General features: G+C 44.9%; 1 protein-coding gene across 3 annotated transcripts in view; it reads right to left on the bottom strand.

The window, feature by feature from the left end:
- macf1a (microtubule actin crosslinking factor 1a) overlaps positions 1-21,687 on the bottom strand; it is a 171,104-nt gene that overhangs the window by 128,407 nt on the left and 21,010 nt on the right. The window contains exon 1 of one of the 3 annotated variants that reach the window (XM_030346896.1): positions 20,253-20,705. The exons of 1 other annotated variant lie outside the window; for it this stretch is intronic. In XM_030346896.1, the coding sequence (XP_030202756.1) occupies positions 20,253-20,307 (55 nt within the window). In that variant the 5' untranslated portion in view covers positions 20,308-20,705. Of the gene's footprint in view, positions 1-2,756; positions 3,717-20,252; positions 20,706-21,687 lie in introns of those variants that run through there. One more of the 3 variants, XM_030346894.1, reaches the window with a different exon arrangement.

Genomic DNA, 21,687 nt, shown 5'->3' with positions numbered 1-21,687 from the left:
CATCATTTATATCACATTTCTTTCCCTGTGGCGGAGCAGAAGATCAGGACTGCCAGGAAAACGGCTCAAATGCGATGACATCATTTAGCAGCACAGTCTGCCTCCTTAGCACGAATGCTGCGATGATGTCACTGCCCCCTGGAGTCATGTCATGAAACCTGGCCAGGAAAGAAGTCAGGGGGTCAGAGGTCAGAGCTGTACATAATTTGATGAGTGTAAAACTGATCCATTCTACGGGACCTCAATGCGAGTGTTTGAGGCTAACACAGATGTCTTCACACAGTAAAGCCCTTTCACTCACACACACACACCTGGACAGATATACACCTATGCAGGCCAGACAGTGACTCAGGGTCCCAAAAAGCTTAGACAGAGATTGCTCTCTCTCTGTTCTGTGTTGTACGATATCTTCACTGCTTTGCTTCCTGTTATATCTCCATCCCTCGTTCACGGCTATTCCTGCTGATCACTTTGTTTTCTTTCTCTCCAAAAATAATTCCCTGTTCTGCCATCTCTCTGCCTCAGGACAAATCAACACTAAAAATAACATGCAGAGCTTAACGCCTCTAATACCACGCAGTGCGCTTATCTCTTTATCTCTCTCTCTCTATCTTTCCTCCTTTCATAATCTTCTAGTCGTCTGCAGCTCTGATTCACTGTGATGTAATTCAGTTGCAACAAGCTCTTGATCCCAAAAATCCCATGATTTTGACCATGTCAGTGTAATTATTTCACTTTCACTTTGTGAAAGTGTAAGTGAAAGAAATAGAAAGCTGACATCACGGACTGATGCGTTTCATTAATATTCATCGCTCATTGCTGGTCATTCCATGTCTCCATGTCGGTCTTATTTAATTCATCTGAACAGTGGGCTGGGTGCCCCCAGAGCAGTTCATCCATTCTCCAGTCAGCCCACACCATCCACCCACATGTTAATCACTAGCTCGGTTAGGTCGCCGCTGAACAGATTAGCAACAAATTTAATTACGCTCCATTCAATTTGTCATATCTATGTGTAAATAAAAAACTTGATTGGAATGGTCGGTCGGTTTTGTAGTTGTTTCACTTTAAAATTCACTGATTTTAATATAACGCGTGTTTTTTTACACACCTTTAAGAAAGAATATTTGACTTGACTGTAGTATGTGATGAATCACTCTTGCTAATGTATGTAAGTTAAGGATGTATCTTACAGAGCTAATTATGTTACAATGTGCTTGTGACAGGCTGACACTGCTACCATAGAGTCAAGTGTGAAAACCGTAGGCTAAAACACCACAAAAGGCATAATTGAATCACTTGAGTAAAGATAAATCATAATTCACCGTCACATGACCTCGTACACGTTACACTCCAGCCAACATGCCTGGGAGGGATGATCCTTGCAGTGCATTATGGGTGCAGCAGAGTTGATGAACAATGTGGACAAGTATGACTAATAAGTTCTATGCATGCCCATGGACACATCTAATATCCATATACAGTATATATAGTATATATATATATATTTTTTTTTTTTCAAACACACAGTTGAAGGACTCCACCCAGCTTCGCCCATCAATGTGACATACCCCACATCCTTAAGAAGCTAAAAATAAAGACCACATTAATAACACATCCCTCATGTAAGCCAAGATAACACACAACCATGGCAAATACCCACAACTGTCACTCTCTCATTAACTTCCTCCCACACAATGAAGATACCACCCCCACACGAGATACACAGACATACACACACACCCACTCTGTTCTCATCATAATCAAGTTAGTTAGACAAACCGTGACAATACCATGATTCTTCCTGAATGCAACACTGCCATGGCACGGACAATTGAAAAACAATCCAACTAAACCCACAAACCTTATAATCAGTCGAGCCCAGTGTTTTCATACAAAACTTAACAAGTGTTTTACAAATGAATAAAATAATGATGTATTCAATCAATGGATGATGAATGTAATATTTTAAAATGATTTGGCTAAAACAATTATCCTATCTCTATGAGATTAATGGACAGTATAATTTGACTGGTTGTTAGTTCAATTCAATCAACTTTAACATACTGTACATAGGAGTGGATTTGTACGTTACAAATGCACAACGCACTGTTTACATTGGAGCTGTAAATACTGAGACACAGGGCTGCATTAAGCAGCTTACTGACACAACACAGATTACATCTGTTTACTAAAGCAACACATAATTGTTTACAAAAAAAGAACCCAACCAAGTCAAAGCTTGTTCCTAGAGCAGAAAGAAAAACAAAGACACACAACAGACATAATAGTGCGTGAAACAATTGTCTCCTTTTTTGGGAATGCCAAATAAGGTAAATTCTGTCCCACTGACTCGCAGAAGTACTCGGGATGCCATCATACAGAAGCGCCATTTTAGTGAGCAGTGAATAGCCATATAAAAAAACATCTCTTCAGTAATGGTAAACAAAAATAGAAGGCCCTCCGTTGCCAAGTAACCAGGCTAGTAGCATTAGCAACACGTGAAGTGCCACCTCACAGCTAACTGAAGAGGACCACATCATCACATTCCAAAATAATGAAAAAGAGGGTGATACGCCACTGGGGGGGGGGCAATGAAACCATGAGGAGGGGAAATCAGACATTAAAAGGGAACTAGGAAGGTAATAGGTTGTCATTGGTGTCAATCACCATCCATATCTCTCTCGCTCTCAGGGAAATGTATAAAAGAAGAGATGTGTGCTTTCTATTCCCTATCCCCGACTCCCTACGTTTACCTGGTCTGTGTTTCTGTGACCGTCTGCGGTGTCTGCGGTACAACCAGACACCAGCCGCTGTGAGGACGTGCGCACCGACCACAAGGAACGATGTCATCACTGCTGGGTCCATGAAAATATCCATCGTTCCTCGTTGACCAACCGCGGAGCAAAGATATCCGTAAACCTCACACAAACAAGGCCGAAGGGTAATACGAAATCGAACAGATGTTGCTTCTGTCCAAGACAGGGAAAGAAAATAAAAATGCAATTCCTGCCATCATCAAGTATCCAGAGTTGTTAAAAAAAAAAGGCACTTCAACGAAAGCGAGAGACAACTTCGTTCTTTCACTTCTCTTTCTAAAAGGCAAACTTATATTTTCCCTTCAAAGGGGGCCGTACATCCTAGTTCCTAACTGCCATTTTCGACTGACTAAAACCTCCACTCTCCCTCGTCTCTGAAACATGTACAGTTACCGTTACTCTGTTTGGGCTGAGAACTTCAGAGAGCCTCTCTCTCTTTCAAGGCAACCCCTTTTTCCTTCCAGCCTGCCTCCTTCTCCCTCTCTCTCTCTCTCTCTCTCACTCTGTAGCTCATGTACAAGTCTGCATCTCTCTGCCTTTGGATGACACTCTTACACTGAATTCCATTCCACTGATACAAGCCGGCGGCCAGAGCATTGCGTGGAGCACCGCTAAGACCGGTAACTCATCGGGGGAGCAGTGAGTCGACCCCGGTGTGCTTGCGAGTGTGTGTCGCACCATTTTCTTCCAAGGGAAGCCACAAGGGTTATTTTTATTAACGGCTATCTTTGAATGGACGTCTGCTGACTGTGACAGCATGTATAAGACCTTCCAACCAGTGTGAGAGGTTGTGTGTGTGGAACATCACTAAGTGAGACAGTATGATTCAGTTTGGCTGCTGGGAGACAGGGGTCCTAGAGTTACCAACACATCACACTGTGTGTGTGTGTGTGTGTGTGTGTGTGTGTGTGTGTGTGTGTGTGTGTGTGTGTGTGTGTGTGTGTGTGTGTGTGTGTGTGTGTGTGTGTGTGTGTGTGTGTGTGTGACGCCATTGCTTGGAAATGCCACTGATATTTTCATCCTAGCAACCTCTACACAAAACAAAGCCTTCTGCATGGAAAATAGATCAATGAGCGAAACCAATAAACCAGTGAATTTGATGAATTAAAAGAACGATGTGCTTACGAATGTTCGAGGTAGAGTCATAGATAGACTCCTAGGTTATCATTACGAAGCGTTTGGTCGGCCACATGAAACCCCCTAATTCTGGTTGCCATGTTTTCCATTTGCTGTTTTACAATGGGCAGAAAGGCAAGCTGGTGGTTTCCAAGGTGGCCAGATGCCACATGCTACATGTGAAGTATAAAGTATGACGTTGATGACAATCAAACATTTGCTGTTGTTAAAACCAGCCACATAGCTTATTCAAAAAGGCAAACACATAGCAATAGCAAGAATAAAGCAAAAATTACAGCCTGATGAAACCAGCTGATCAAATCAAGAGAAGGAGAAGAGAAGAACAACAGCACGTATATGTATGTATGTATGTATACACACACACACACACACACACACACATATATACATACACACACACACATACATGTACATGTACATGCATTAATACATACATACATGCATACATATATATATATATGGGAATGTCAGTCACAATAACATAAAATACAATGCAATAATATTAAATAAAACTCTTTTTAAAATTTCTAATAGTCAAGTTAAAATCATATTTCTGCAATAACCAGGTGTCCATAACTAAAATCTCTCAAAACCATACTTCTGCTGAAACAAACAAAGCTGACTCAGCAGTTGAAAAAATATGGATAAAGTAAAAAGGACGGGAACTCATTCCTCAAAAGAATTGCCCCTGCTGCCACACATTAAAATATTAATAATATCATTATTTCATCAAGTGAGGGAAAAAGCCTCAAGGCAAGAGAGAGGGATAGAGGGCGGAGAGACCCTGATTGCAGCAGGAGGTGACGTTAAGCTGCCACTGTGGGGCAGGAGAGACCAATACATTAGAGTGTGTTACACAGACGCAGAGGCTACACTATAACACTGCTGTGGCACACAGGTCCGCACCCAAATACCTACATTCTAATCTCATATCTTCATACCGATCTAGGGTAGTATTTAAGCACTTTATCACATTTTGTTACTGGGCTCTTATGGAGGAAAACTATTGAAACTATTTCCTTTATTTGTGGTTGCTGTATCAGATGTCCCAAGAAGGAACCAGAAACATAATATATATAGATGGTTCTATAAATATGAATATTGAACGTTGTTGGAATAGCTGAGCACACTCCACCAAACTCCACTCACTTTCACATCCGGTATATCTACAGTTACATGGGGAAGTCCCTTCCTCAACAAGCAGGCTAAATCTGACCTTAACCAATGGACCATGAACAATTAGAAAAAAAACATAAAGTCCTGATTACCATGAACAATGTGTATTCGTGAGCTATATGTACAGCATTATATTGTCAAAGTAGGAGGGTGCATGTCTTTTTACGTCAATGTGCTTCTATACGTGTTTGTATGTGAGTGCTTGCGTGTTAACAAGGTTAGAGGTCAAGTATCCATTCAGTATTTCCTGCATGATGCTTCATCAGTCACACATGAGGAAACACAAACACACACACATACACACACACACACACACACACACGAGGAAACACACACACAAAATAGGTGGATCCACCTTGGACGTGTCTGAGCAGGATACGAGACGGAAGGAGAGCGCAAGAATGAGGACAGTAAATGATGAGATGGCAGATTGTGGAGAAAAGCAACAAAATGAAAATGAGAGCAAGGGAAAGTGAGAGAGAGACAGAGCGAGCTGGGTCAGAGAGTGTGCTTGATGGAGAAAGAGAGCGAAATAGGCAGGGAGAGGGTGAGATCGAGCAAGAAAGTACAGCCAAGATACTGACCACAGTGTTATTGTGACGCCTGGTGGCCTTTTGTACTGGGACGTGAATGCCCGCTTTCATTCGGCTATCACTGAGAGAAATCTCACACTGCCGGCGCACACACATTAGTGCTCCCAGTGTGCCTGTCCCCGGATATGCTTTGAACTAAATGAAGACTAAATAGACCACTTGCGAAGGAGCTTCATTCAACCCACAGATCATATACATGACACAAGGTGAACATCCCACTTGTCCATGTGCACAGCCTCCTTCTCCTGAGAAAGGAGAAAGAGGAGAGAGAAAGAGAGAGAGAGAGAGAGAGAGAGGATGGAGTGATTCTCGGCCACACCCTAACCGCCAGCAAATCTCAATTCATCTAGTCAGCATCCTTGGCACGGACAGCAAGAACAGCAGCAAGGTCACACACACGCACGCACGCACGCACGCACACACACACACACACACACAGCCCCCACGTGCATTGAGAACGTTTTCAATTGACATGTTCTCAATGCATTTCTTCATTCCCCAGTAAAGACTAATCTACATTCTCTCACAAAAGGCATAATGCATGAAACCCACAGGCATGTTGCTGCTTAGGAACAAACCTTTCAGTCAATTTAAACAATCGAAACCTTCAAGGATCCTAAACCCCCCCCCATTACCTCACACCCCGGCTCTTGTGAGAAGAGGGTGTGAAATAGAAAGATGTTTCGTTTGGTTGAGTGAAACACACGAGTCTTGAATGGAGGCCAGTCTAAACCGAAGGACAGGAACAGCTTTATGACGTAACGCCTCGTCTCCGACACACTGTCGCTATCCCGAGCACTTCCCGCTGTCACACAGCTGCGTGTGGCGTGGCCGTGACACATCGTCAATGTTTCCCGGACGCCCCTGCCGTTTCCCCTAGCAGCCGCCTGACCCCCGACCCTCTGCCATTGGACGAGCAAAGCAAAAGCACTTCCTGTTTGGATGCTGGGCCGGCTGCCGGGGGCCTGACCCGCCATCCTGGGTATAAAACCCTGAGTATAATGGACCCAGCGGGGGACACACACACACACACACACACACACACACACACACACACACACACACACACACACACACACACACACACACACACACACACACACACACACACACACACACACACACACACACACTCTGTCGCAAAGGAACATGAATAGATGAGAAAGAGACTCAAAAATGGGCTTAGGTGTAATACTCTAAACAGAAACTATTCGGAATACAATCAAAGGACAACCGAAGTCCAGACAGGTCATCTGAGTGTCGGACCCTAAGATATGGAGCAGGTTGAAAATGTTGCTCTTTCCAACAACATGCTTCATCCCTATAGGACAGGCTTTCCCCCTGCAGTACTGCATGCTACTGTTAGGGGGCAGCCTCGGAGTAGCCACTGGATTCTCTTGTCTAGACCTGCCGACAAGACCCTATTCCTGGGGGGACAAAACCCAAAACCGAATGCTTGAAATGTCAGATGTTAACTGGCGTTTGCAAGCAGAGCGATGGAGCCAATAGCAATTGAGGAGGAATATAAACTCTTTACTGACCAACCGCTAAATGTACGCAAATGTACACATCAATGTTACCATCATTGATTCTTAAAAGATAGCCTTCAGGTACTGCATTTGAAAGCCTAGCAGGCAAATGCCATGACATCCACAATATATCTTAAATTAAAACAGAACATAATTTAAGCTAAATGGAAAGGCAGGCAAAATGTATCTTTTCTAAACCTGTGTACAGTGGTATATCAAGTGGCCCGTCAAGGCCGTGCCACTGTTCTCTAGCTACGGCACCAATATTAAGTGACCGTAGCCATTTATGTCTGTGCGTGTGTGCGTGTGCGTGTGCATGTGCGCGTGTGTCATGGCTTGGCAGTTGAGCTCATGAAGGCTAACCGACACAGAGCAAGGCTAACTGCCGTTGGTGTTGACAGATTTTAAGTGAGCTTTGTTTTGACGGGGATCATTGAACGGATCACTACACCGCTTTGACCGAGACGGCAGAGCAGGAGCATAGTCAAGATTAATTAGTTGGAGAGTGTGTGTGAGAGAGAGAGAGATTGAGATAGACAGATAAGAGTTAGAGAAGACCGATTTACCCTGAGGTGCCATCAGAGATTAAAGGTGAGGAGAGAAAGATGAGCGGAGAGGGAAGGGAGGTATCATGTCCTCCAGATGGCGTAACCCTAATAACCCGACACACACACACACACATACACATCACATTATGCACAAACCTAAACAACACAAGGGGGGGGGGGGATTATAAGTGAGGTGAGGGGGAGGTAATTAGAAAGAAGAAGTCTAACAGAGTTCACGACTTCAGAGTTGGGAGCCATATTCCCGGCTATGGCTTGGACAAGTAACAGAAAGAGACAAACCAGGACATAGATGAAGACATCTGCAGTACCTCATGGCGTGCGTACCCTCAGGGCGTTAACCACACAGCAGACTTTGTAGCAACCCAGATCTGATTCTGGTCGGCCACGTGTCATTTCCTCTCACGACACCAGGTTTCATGTCTCTCTTACACACTGTTGCGGTTAAACTGTAGATACGTTTCATTTTAACCGTGGGCTAGTGGTATGTGTGGATTCAAATAGGCAATACATATAATAGAAGGCCCGTCACATGCCTAGAGGACATATTTCATAGACAAACGATAAACGGTTTATGATATTCCCTGCTCCAAGATCATAGGGAAATTGCCATCTAAATAGGACAGTATGCAAGCTTATACAACAAGCCCGTGCCCACATACAGAGACTTATGCATTCCCTCACACAAACACAAATACACACGCACACATGCATGCCTGTATTTACAGGAAACAGTCAGTGATTACCAGCGGCCTCTCGACACCCTCCTCGTCTGCATTAGTTAAGATATCTATTTCTAATAGAGCAACACACAACAAAGTGATTCAAAAATACCTCATTATATCAGCCACAAATAGGGGATATAATGGGCGGGATTGAAATGTTATCATTCAAAAGATTTGGGTGCCGATTTCCTGCATGCTGGATGTAAATGCAGGCCCATTCAAGTGGAGCGCAGAGTCACTGGGAGTTGCTTTGGTTTAGAGACTAAAGTTGATTTGATCTATGACCTGCTGGTTTCCTCATGTTGTCCGTCCATCCCGCTCATCCGTCCTCTATACAAGCACAGGGGAAACTGTGCCGTAATGGAGCGATAACCGCCCGGTCACACAGCTCTCCGTAGGGCAAAGGGCAAAGGTCATGTGAGCGTGTCTGTGCCCGTGTGTGTCTTACTCCGAGTCACCCTGGTGATGTCAAAAATGTGCCTAGAGTCACACTTATTGAGTTCAAACACACACACACACACAATGAAGAGGGGGAGGAGGAGAATAAATTGCAGAAGAAGAGTAAATATTGTGGTAGAAGCAGTGTTGTTGATGGTGAAAGCAGCTCAGACCGGTGGGAGGACCCGCTAACTTGGATGTGTGGTGGGAGAAGGGTGGAGGAGGGATTGGGTGAGGGGAGAAGAGGAGATTTATGATCTTCTGAGGAGAGAAACAAAGTGGAGCTTTGAGACAAAGTTCTTAGGATTTTACGGCCTTTGATAATTGTAGGTTAATCGCAGCGAGAGAGGGAGGGAGACGGAGAAAGACAAAGAAAGTCGAGAGGACAAGGGAGACCGTGAGAGAGAGAGACACAGAGACAGAGACAGAGACAGAGAGAGAGAGAGACCAAATGAGAGAAGGCGGTCAAAACAAGAGGGGAGAGGACAAATGGAAGAGGAAATTAACTAGGTTAGAGAAGGTGAGATCAGGAAAATGTTTTCACTGAGACAGGCCAGACCCGAGGCCTTGGTGAAAGGTCCACATTTAAAGAACACTTTACACAAGTAGTATAAAAGATGTGTGTTTATCCCTACTTTTGTCTACGAGGGACAGAGTAAGACAGAGAGAGCAAGAGAACGAGAGGGATTGGCACAAAGAGAGCGATATCTATAAGGTCGTGAGAGAAAGTGAGAAAAAGACAAAACCCCTCCAGTGGTGAGGTCAGCGGATGGGAAGCGACGAGCCCCAGGAAGCACACAAAACAACGTGGGAGAATAAAGGACCCGAGGTCTACCAACGTAAAGAGTGTACACAAATACAGGCCAACCGACCGACCATAACCACGGCAACCAAACCCTTAATTTTAACCCCAGCTGTTCTGGTCCCCATGGCAACCTCTCTATTACAACCACACTCCGCCCCCCCCCCCCCCCCCCCCCTCCCCCATCCCCAATCCCCTCACCACACACAGAGGCCGTTCATGGACCTTTTTAGTGGACCACTTGACCCGACCTTCTTCTAAAAAAGCTGTAATTATCAGGCTGTCAGGGGCGTCCGCTACAATGCCTGAGAAATGGTGGGGTCCCGCCGGCCCATGACGTCAACATTTACATTGAGTCCAGTAACGGTTTCACAGGCAGACCTGGCACACAGCGGAGCCCTCCTATTCCAGGACAGCAAACACATCAGTGGTTTTTGGTTTTCAGTACTTTACACCGGATAAAAGGTTGGATGAGGAACCTGATGGAGTGACACTTTTATCACAGACACTAGTGAAAACAGGGGGCCCTTATCAGTGGAGTGCTTTTGGTTTGAAGAGGCTTGATAATGGGTGTGATGGTTAAACTGTCCCGAGTGCAGCTTGTTAAAAGGTCTCCGGTAGCACTGCATGAATAGAGGCAGAGGGAAAATTATTCTAACTGATGGGACCGTTTCCCTATGCCTTCACAAACACAGAGGCCAATGGGGCTGCTTAAGTGTGTGTGTGTGTGTGTGTGTGTGTGTGTGTGTGTGTGTGTGTGTGTGTGTGTGTGTGTGTGTGTGTGTGTGTGTGTGTGTGTGTGTGTGTGTGTGTGTGTGTGTGTGTGTGTGTGTGTGTGTGTGTGCACGCGCGTGTGTGTGTGTTTCTGCGTCTGTGCTTGTTTTTTTTCAGTCAGTGTGGTTCCTTGGCCTGCTTGAGTAGGACAATGCCTTGCAGATTCTGTGTGGGAATCTATGCGTGTCTATATGGGAGCAGACTGGAGCCCACGTGTTTATCTGAGTGATTGTGATCATGCTCGTGTTTGTATGTAACCAGCAAGCAGGCCTTTGTTGACTCCAGAGGCCCACGTGTGCCTGTGCACGCTACTTATACTTGGCGTGAACTTTGTCCCCCTCACTGGGACAGATAAGCATGACAAGCACGGAACTCCTTGTATGCTGGTCATGGATGTCACAGTGAGAGTTTATGGTCGGTGCTCCGCAGGGTGACCTGAACATAAACTCTCACTGCGGTGGCTGTTGTGTTGGTTCTCCTTTTCACACGGTCCGATCAGCAGGGACAGCCAGAGGACACCAGGACTGACCACTTACATCATAGGATAAAATAAGTAGAGCGGAGGGGGCAGAGAGAGAGAGCTGGAGAATGAACGGGCGACAGAAGAGACATGGGGTTTTATCACTTCGGTTCACACTTTCAAATCGACACACAACAAACAAAATCATGTGTTTTTTGAAAACTATATAAATCATATTTTTGAAAGACCTGAATAAATGGCTACTCCTGTGTGTGTGCTTGTGCATGTGTCTGTTCATGTGTCGTTGCGTGTCTTTTCAAGCAGGTATCCGGTCCCCTCGAGAGGGACAGAGTTGGTGGGACAGGGGCACGGCGGGGCAGCGGGGGGGTTCAGAGGCAGCGGTAACCACCCGCTGGGCAAGGGGGGGCAGGTTCGTTAGGGGAGTCAGGTGTACGTCAAGACCCACACTCATCACCCTGAGACCAGTACAGCACAGTAATTCCTTTTTAACAAGCTCAAAGGGAAGAGAGGGGGAGAAAGAGAGAGAGAGAGTGAGAGCAGTAGAGGAACGGACCGATTGTGGGAAAGAAAGGGGGATAAGGGAGAAGAGAAACACTGAAGCAGGAAGGACAGGAGCAAGGTGTTGACGTGGGAAGATGGAGGAAGATAGGGGAACAAAGACCTTAACCCAGCCCAACTGGAAAAAAGATTAAGATAAGAGGACTTCAAGAAAGAGGTATGACCCCAATTTGAAGAATAGAGTTGGCTGAACACACTAGACGGGACAAGACTGGACATGGGTGGATAAGACAAGACTTCACAAGAAACGCAAGACAAAGTGGTGACAAAGTGTATCCGATAACGTTGAGGGACAGACTGAGAGCGCAAAAGCAAGAGAAAGAAAGCCTCAAAGTTTTCAGTAAATGATGGGTTAGGGTTAGCGTTAGGGTTAAGGGTAAATTCTAATAATTCTATTATTTTATTGTTTCTCAGCCCTTTGAGACCGATATAAGTTTGTGATGTCACTGAATGCAGGAAGGCTATCAGGCAGTGGGGCAGGACCTTGACTATGTGCCCCAGCTAGCGAGATGCCGACAGACAAAATGTAAACAACCGTAAATCAGGCTTTGCAGCTGACGACAAGTTGACAGGGTTAGGTTTGCCATGACAAACATGAATTTAACCCAAAGACAGGGAATGAAGACAGATTGCATGACAAATAAGCAAAGAGAGAAGAGATAAAGAAGGCAAGGGAGTTAGTACATTAGGGGGGCAAATAGGGAGCTGCGGCCCCTGGAGGTACAGGGGGTTAACAAGAGAGGCCCCTCCTGATCCATCAGCCTCTTAATGTACCACTCAACCAACTTACAAAGCTCACGCACGCACACTAACACACACAGACACACACACACACACACACACAGAAGTGCCCATTAAAAAAAAAGACCTAACTATGTACAAATCCATATAATCCCAAAAATACATGCCACCTAGCAGTGAGAGAGAAAGGTTATACATCAAGAAGTGCTAACATAACGCTGACCAACCCCAACAACCACAACATGGCTATATACAAAAACAATATACTAAAATACAACCAGCCCAAGTCAAAATAAACCTTCTGTTACCCTGGGAACATCCCCCAGGGTATGCCCAGGACGCGCCTCACTGCCAGCAGGATGGTCACAAGATGCTGGCTGTCTTGAATGTTAAACTGTAGACCCAATACAACTAGTCAAATGTGAATGTCTAGCGCACTTTTGTAGATGTAGACACACACGCACGCACGCACGCACGCACGCACGCACGCACGCACGCACGCACGCACGCACGCAAAAGATCGAGACAAGCTGTCAAGCTGTGAAAACAATACGTCTCCCATGATGCCCCTCTTTCTCCAGGAACCAGGGCCTGTCGAGTCCAGGGGCAACAGGAAGTAAACAGGAAGACTCAGGAGACACGCCTCGTATGCAGCCCAGCGCCTTACAGGCCTGGTAATATCAGCGTTAGATGGGCCCGCTATATCCTGTGTTGGCTCTCCAGCTGTGTGTTATGTGCCGACTCATCTGCAACATCTTACATGTGCATCCGCTTTAGACTTATCAGTTTTGGTAACCCTTAACTGTGAAAGCATCACATACAACCAGTCCGTAACCAGTCCTCATCCGCAACCCAGTTCAAACCTTTAAGTTCATCTTAAATCCTACCTTTTTTTATTTTATTAATACCATTGTCTTTATCAGAGGTTAACATTCACTGATCAGGTGTTTGACTTTGAACTAACCTTCTTTTAATACTTTGCTGGGCTGAAAACACGTGGAACAGTGTGGACCCCAAAGGTTCCCCAGTAATAGCTATAGAGATACTACGCCTTCTGCTACCCACAGCCTCCATCCCCTCTCTTTCCACTCCTTCTCCTCATCCTATACCTTTAGATCGGCCTTTCACCACATCTTCCACCCAAACCGCGCGCACACACACACACACACACACTAATTGCATACTCTGTGATCTGTCGTCTGTGATTATAGTTCGGTCGGCGGGAAAGAGAGAGGGGAGGTAGCAGCGATTAAGTGCTAACAAATCGTCCTATCAGCCACATGTGGGTGCAGCTGAACAGTTTCAGTGCATGATACTTTTATCACATCCTGCCACAGGCAGAGGGCAGAGGCGGAAGTTGCAATCGTATAACTAAATGTTAGTTCAAAGCACTTTAATGGCCACATAGCATTAAGTGTATGATTCGTGGTTGTTCCTGGTTTTATCACCATGTCACCATTTTATTTAAATGTTTTATTTCAAGCACCAAACTGGGGCTAAACCCGAGGAGATTGTGTGCCACCGTGTTCTGCCATGGCTGAGCAGCACGCTGTTCTCTACACACCCTTAAAAGGTCACGAACCACCACTCTATCAGGCTACTGCATTACCATACAGAAAGCTTCTGGATGTAAACAAAGAGGCGGTAACCAGACCACCAGATCTGGTGGTGAATCTCTAAGCTATAGGGGGCACACGTGCACTGCCACACCACCAGCAGGTGAGGGTGGGTGGGGGAGGACTCTGGAAGACCGTGACTTGGTGCTAGGGAGATGCTAGGAGCGATGCTAGTGCTATGCTAGCAGGCACGGATATCAGCACAGGTGCAACTATATGGAGGCTCTTTAAGTGGTTATGTATGTTAAGTTTTGCTTTTGACTAGTTTCTTTCCTTATCCTACCTGAACCACACCAAAACCCCACATGCCATCCCTAAACATAATACTTTAATCCGACACCATTTTAACCGTTCTTTAAAGTAACCTAAACGTTACCATGCCCAATCTAAAACTTAAACTTCAAAAATATATAGGCATCATGTGGTATAAGCAGAGAAACTGACTTAAATTTTTACCCGCAAAAAGCACTGTATGGTTCTGTTGTTTGTGCCCTGTTGGTAGGTCATGTGCTGACCACGCCCTGCTGGCTGCAAGCTGATAGAGACCGTCCAACGCTTATCATTCCCCACACATCTGGCTGCTTTGCACTGGATACAAATGTCTGGGTTTTTCTGTGTGTGTTTTTCCGTCTGTCTGTCTCTGTGTGAGTGTCTGTCTCTGTGTGTGTGTGTTTGTCTGTGTCTGTGTCCGTGTGTGTCCGTGTGTGTGTCCGTGTGTGTGTCCGTGTGTGTGTCCGGGTGTGTCCGTGTGTGTCCGTGTGTGTCCGTGTGTGTCCGTGTGTGTCCGTGTGTGTGTGTCCGTGTGTGTGTCCGTGTGTGTGTCCGGGTGTGTCCGTGTGTGTCCGTGTGTGTCCGTGTGTGTCCGTGTGTGTCCGTGTGTGTGTGTCCGTGTGTGTCCGTGTGTGTGTGTCCGTGTGTGTGTGCATTTATTAGTATTTGTAATACTTAAGGTGGCAGATGTTCCCATGAGTGTGGAGTTGCAATAGGGCCTAAAAAAAAAATTGTTTGGTTCCGGTTTTCGACCCACCCTGTCAATTTATGTGCGACAAAAAAAATAAATAAATAAATGAAAAATAAATGCAAACTATAATTACGTTTTGGTACAGCACCTCTTCATTCTGTACAAGGATGAGCGAATTTTCTAGTTTTTAAATGAAAACAAAACAACCTACCTATCATTCGCTGCCACTGGAAAAAATAAAATAAAAAAATAAAATAAATTCCCTACCTACCCATGAGCTCAACTGACAACCAACAGGAACCAAACTTTATTTTTTTTTAGGCCTAGATGTGCCGAATTAGCAGAACATTTTATAGATGTTTGGATTCCGTCCGACTCTCACTTCTGATTTAAAATTAGTTTCAGACACTAAAACGGTCTTGACTTTCAGGGCCAAGGCGATCAGGCCGTGAACCAAATAATACCCATTAACCTCCAAACAAACTGGCTCCAGACGCTTATACGAGCTTAAAGATTAGCTTTCGGGGCTGAGCAGTTTAGCTAGTCTGCCCGTAAGCCCAGAATAACAAAAAACAAAACAAGGTGCCCACAAGGCCTTTGGGTTTGTTGAGCAAACCGTTTGCTTTGCCATTGGATCTGAATCAACAATCAAGCACTTGCAGAAGTTAGCGGCATGACCCTAGGATCGTACAAATCAATGAAATAGTAAACTCCTTACACTGCCCACATGAAAAACAACTGTTCAAACAAGTTGGTTGGTAATACAATGTTTATTGTTGGCCCTCTGATGGTAACTGGAGAAGGCCTAGACTATACACCTTGGTGTAGTGCTGTAGATTGGGCAGCAGTTTGGGTGAATATTTGAATATCAACAAGAGCATGATCACTGCTTGTGACACAGGTGTTGAGATACAACTCATTAGCGGTGCTTTCAGTGCATGCGCTGGCATGTTCAGCTTCTACATGTAATAATTATAATAGAAGAGCCTCTGGTGTCAAGAACGCGGCCAAGACCAACCAGAAGATGTGCCATGCATCAAGACTTTTCACCACAGACCTTAAAATCCCTCGAAACATCAAGTGAACACACACGCGTCTGCCAACTTTGAGGAGGTCGCCCTTTTTGTTCCCCTCCTCTTAAGTACAACCCCACAAGTTGTTTCTGGAAAGCATCAAAAGGTTTCCCTCCAGTGTGGTGATGAGAGGTCTGGATGAGGTCTGGTAAAGACATTGGCTTTGCTCCGCGTCATCCAAGCGTAACGTTTCCCCTGAATCATACAATGTGTGCTCAATTCAAAAGCCTAGCGTCAACTGAATCCCGGTCGTCGCCGGTTGGACCTCAACAACCTCTTCACGGTTTGTCCATTTAGGACCCCGCGGTATCCATCTGGAGTGGATTAGAGTTTGGACATGCGTGTTGTAGGAAAAGCCAAACTGGCAATTCATTTTGGCGGTAATTAAGGGAAGATTTTAACAGGCAAGCCTGATCATGTTTGGCGCCAAAAGCAAGACTACATTAATACATGCGTCCGTGGGGCAGGACGCCACACTATGTGTATGTCTTCGTTTAAGTAGAGGGGTTTTCTGTGTGTTGGTATGTATGCATGCATGCATGCATTTATGTATACGTGTGTGGTCTGGGTATGTGTATGTTGTAGCAATAAAGGCCAAGTCAAAGATAAACAGAAAGTAAACATAGGCATACTTACTTAGACTTTACAAAGACAATACTGTGATCCATTTACAGGGTGAAGCACAACCACTCCCTGGTTGTGCTTCAAAATGTTAATTTTCATTAAATCTGTGAAGCTTTCAAATTCAAATAAATCCAACATTGTGCAATTGTGTTTCAGTGATTTCAGGAATAAAGAAAAAAAGAAACGTCACAGCTGAGACAACAATGCAACCGTTGTAGAATTTATAGAAAACACGACACAGGGCAGACTTCAAACCCAGCTCATATGACTGGATTATTACAACTCAGGTCACCAAGGGTGTTCTGGTGTCGCGGGGGTCACATTAGTTGGCTTACTGTGTGAGTGTGTGGGGTCAGGGTAAGTTACAATTATATACTGAGAGCCAGTACTACAGTGGACTGCTGAGCTGCTCTGGCAGCAACATTCTCTCTTATGAAACACCAAGCAAAAGGCCAGACCAGAACCCGTCGTCCTATCAGGTTCTCCGATCTGGTATCAGTCAATGGGTCTGTGTGGCAACCGTGCCACGTGGGAGGAGCTTAATAAACCAGCAGACGATGGATTAATCCATTGCCGTAAAGGATACAAACTGTCATTTTATTAAACTCCTAGAAGGATAATTCTGCAGAAATATGTTTTTATTCTTAGCACTACAAACTAAATTGAATGCCACCCCTCCAAACACCCCTCCAGCTTGATTTGTATTAAAGCCCTTTTCATAAGGATTGTCCTCCGTTCTCAATACACAATGCTAGGTTAAGCTTTGCTTCCCCAACAACAGTCTCGACCCACATTTGCCCAGTTCCACCTGGCTGGCACCATATGTGAAGCCTTACAGGGCGGTGCCAGACACCGTTCCAAACGCACCCTCCATCTGCCTCCATAGCCCGCAGACGGGTCACCTGGGGGTAAATGTGGGCCTCGTGGTACTTGGATGTAATTACCTTCTCTGTGGGAAATAACTCCCGCACCTCTCCAATTAAGATGATGGGATAAGGGTCCTGGGGAACTGGCTTGCATACTGCCCTCACCAAAATAGACAGGAAATTCCAAAAACAAAGCGGAATTGTGTACTTTAAAGGGATAGGGAACGGATTTGGGTCCGACCAGAGACACATGTTTTGATGTGTGTGTAGAGGTTTTCACTGAGATCTCTAGTTATGGGCTCCATTCCATTTTAAGAGGAACCAGGAAGAACCATCCATAGGTTCACCTGTTCCCTGGGTCTTGTCCTTTTTCATAGGGACCTCAACGGGAGAGAAGGGTTTAGAGTTGAACGGAAAAAATTAGCAATGACTGACTTATGCACTCCTACACTTCAACGAGTGACTCAGGCTCATTCATATTAACTTCCCCATTCACAAAAAATACAACTGAGATATGTGAAAAGTGCACTTTTCTCATTCACAAAACAATAAACAGATCCATCTATAAATTAAATATATTTTTTATGTATTTTCTTTGAGAGCAGTACCACGTTTTAATTTTCATGTGAAACAGTTTTACAACTTTACAATGTATTAAATAATATAAAATAAGAGGATAAAAATAATAGTAAAAAGTGTGATGATCAAACAGTATTAAGCAGATATCACTGTGAAGCCTGAGGCTACAGATCTGACGTGGAGGCATAGAGACAGGCAGAGCTGAGAGCCACAGGTATAGAATAGAATAGCAAGCTGCCGGTGGCTCCACCTTAAACAAATGATAACCAAACAACCTCAGTCACATGCTCTCTCTTCCTCTCACTCTCCCTATGTCCTATTATATAATCTCTCTCCCTCCATTAGTCTTAATTGCCAGGTGTCGAGAGTTAGAGAGAGAAGGACAGGACAACGGGGACCAACACTGGACTCACAAACGCTTAAGATCTGCTTCATGGTATTCATTTTGTAGAAGGTGTTATTTCGTTTTATTTGCGTCCATGTCTATGTTGCCGTAGATAATGTCTGACCTGTGCTGCTCGCTCCAAACAATGGAGTCATCTGGTCTACAGTGTCAATATTTCATCAAACATTTAATCCAAGATCAAATTACGCCCAGAACATTAAACAGTACTGTATAAAACAGTATAATTCAATTTTCCCAAAAGAACATAACAAAACTTAATTTAAATATTATTTTTTAATTCTATGAAGAGTAACCGTACACCGCCGTATTTTTTGACCAAATACCTCGAAGCCAACTAACTGGTATTCACCCAGCAGGCCCCAGAGAGGAAACAAAGAGAGCCTAGCTATCTCACACACGGCCCCAAAACCACAAGGGCTGGGCTGGCATCCACTCGTCTATACTTCACTACCACAAGCACTAGCAGGTGTGCAGTCTTCTGATGACTGATACCAGACAAAAGGGGTGGTGTCGTTGGTGGGAGGGGTGGGGGTCAGCCTCACGTCTGAACAAGGCGCCCCCCTCCCTCCGGGCCATGTTTGGGCTATCTGCTTGAAGTTCAAGTTGGCTCAATGGACTCGTGCAGAGCCAAGGGTGAACGCAAATAGGAGGAAATCGTTAAAACGTGACCTAGACATTAGCATAAAGGTTTGGTTAGTGAATAGGGGGCTGCAGATAAAAACTCTTTTATCTCCGTCTTTCTAAAGGGTTTCCATCAAGAGCACAAAAAATGGGTCAATGCACTGCGAGGTCCAAGGGTCCACACCGAAACTGGGTGGCGGAACAAAATATGGTGTTTCCCAGTCTACTACCAGTTTACTTTACAAGATCTCAGTAACAAATCCATGATTCGGTTTAAATCAAATTAACATGACAGTTGGAAGAGTGTAAACAACTGGCAGCAAACCGCAAATAAGCCCTCCATATTAATTAAAAACGTCGATGGTTAACGAATTCATTAACAAACACCACATCTGCCAAATGGCGCCAACCCATGTTGACAATGTAAGGTAAGCATCTAAAACCGATTGGATACAAAGCAGCTTCACATACGTCTGTTTAATGCAATCTAATCTCGAGCTACAGCCAGGTAGAAAAACACACACACGCACGCACACATGCGTCAAAGCCCTGATGTTGACCCAATGGTTGCATGCCCGCCGTATAGTCCAAAGTACCTGGGAAGCCGTACAGAAAGTAAGAGTGCAGGAGCGACGCAGAGCCTTTTATGTGCCGACCTTGTCGTTTTGACACAGACAGATCCTCCCTAGAGCAATAAGCACACCAAGATTCATAGCCTCAGTTCACCTCTCCACTGCACTTCCTGGGGGTTAAGAATGGGTTCTCTAGTGAGACTAGGCTGTGGTTCAAACTCCCGCCAAATTTCTTCAGTATTTCTTGGAACGTACCAAGTAAGCTGAAGTATTCAGTTGGCCAAGATATAGATAGAGATACACACAATTATAATGGACTTTGTGTAAATCTTCCACCACCCGTCATTTAACACCACCTTAGTATTCCTGTCAACACCTCCTGACAGCCATCATGTTCCACGTGCGCTAAACGCTCCACGTGCATAATGCCATTCCCCTCCACTCAATCAGCTGAAGGCGGAGATAACACAGCAGGTAAACTGAAAACGCTTACCGTAGTTAAAGAATGGGTGTTGCATGCGTTGGATTGGCGTGTGTAGGGTGTGTTTGTGAGGGTGTGTGTGCAAGCGTGTGTGAGGGCGACCAGGTAACCAACCTCTCTTCTCCCCAAGTTCCTGGAGGAACTGTCTGTATGCTGCCGTCGAGTTCATCCCTCGCTCCGTAAACAAAATAACAATCGAAAGGATTCCACCAAAAAACAGAGTAATTCAGAAAGAAATAAACGGCTAAAGTCGATAAAAATATATTTTTTGTTGCTTTTTCCGGATTGAGCCACAGTTTAAAAAAAAGGTTAGATAAAAAGGGGAAGAGTAGATAAAGAGAAAGAGTCCCAAGAATTCAGGATCCAGAGTCCTATCCCGCTTCACCCAGGTACTCCTGCCATCGTCCAGTCCAGAGGATTCTCCTATTCCAGAGTTCTGCTTCTATCTCCTGTATGCGTTTGTTCGTACACAATAGCCTCACAGAAAGAGTGTGGATTTGTGAGTTAATACCAGCGGTAGTGCCACGGTGTGTGCTCCGCCTCAGAGAGGGAGAGAGAGATAGAGTGAGAGAGAGAGAGGGAGCGAGAGAGAGGAAGTAGACTTTGACCACAAGACAGGTGATGTCACTGCCTGTTCTAGAAACATGTGTTCGATCTCGAATGGGGTGTGTGCGTGTGGGCAGCAGTGGGCAATCAGTAGCATAAATAGGTGTGTTTTTTTTGTGCTTTGCTCAGCTGTGCATTTTTTAAAGCTTTACATGTGACCCTGGAGCATATATGACAGACACACACACAAACATTGAATGAAGTGTGTGTGTGTGTGTGTGTGTGTGTGTGTGTGTGTGTGTGTGTGTGTGTGTGTGTGTGTGTGTGTGTGTGTGTCAGCTGCCTGTAGGATCAACATACTAGAGCAGATTATTAAAAAAAAAAGACCCGAAGGAATGAGTAGGAGGGGAGAGTAACACTTCTCTCCCTGTAGCACGTAACATGTTCCCCGAAACATAGTTCTACAGTGATGGCAGCCCACAGTTGGAACCAAATGCCCTGTTCATACCAACTCTTATGCGGTTTCAACTCCAAACTCAATGGTTTTTCACAGTATTTCGTTCACTTGGAAAAAAATGTATCCTGTGGTGATAATGCCTACTATGGCTAGTCAATATGGGGTTTGTATATGGTAACAAACATTCATCTACACATGCAAATGAGGTTTCCTATTGAGAGAGTCCCTCTTTGTTCACGTTCAGATTCAGACCAGGAGGCTGACCTTGCTACCCACCTGCTACACAGCAGTGCGTCAGCCAGTGTGGATGTATGTGTGTGGTAACTTGACACAGTTCAGAAACTGTTAGTTAGTGATCCTAAAACCTCAAACGCACGCACATCAGAACAGCAGAAGGTGGCGTGATTGGTAACCATAGCGACGGTACAGTTAGCAAACCACCTTCATTGCCCAGGTCCGTTTTTTTTACCTTTTCACAGACACTTTATAGAACTGGCTCGGTGCCTAGCAACCTCACACACACACACACACACACACACACACACA

Source organism: Gadus morhua, chromosome 22 (assembly GCF_902167405.1).
Source record: "Gadus morhua chromosome 22, gadMor3.0, whole genome shotgun sequence".
NCBI classification, from domain to species: domain Eukaryota; kingdom Metazoa; phylum Chordata; class Actinopteri; order Gadiformes; family Gadidae; genus Gadus; species Gadus morhua.
This window is presented reverse-complemented; position numbering and strand designations above follow the sequence as displayed.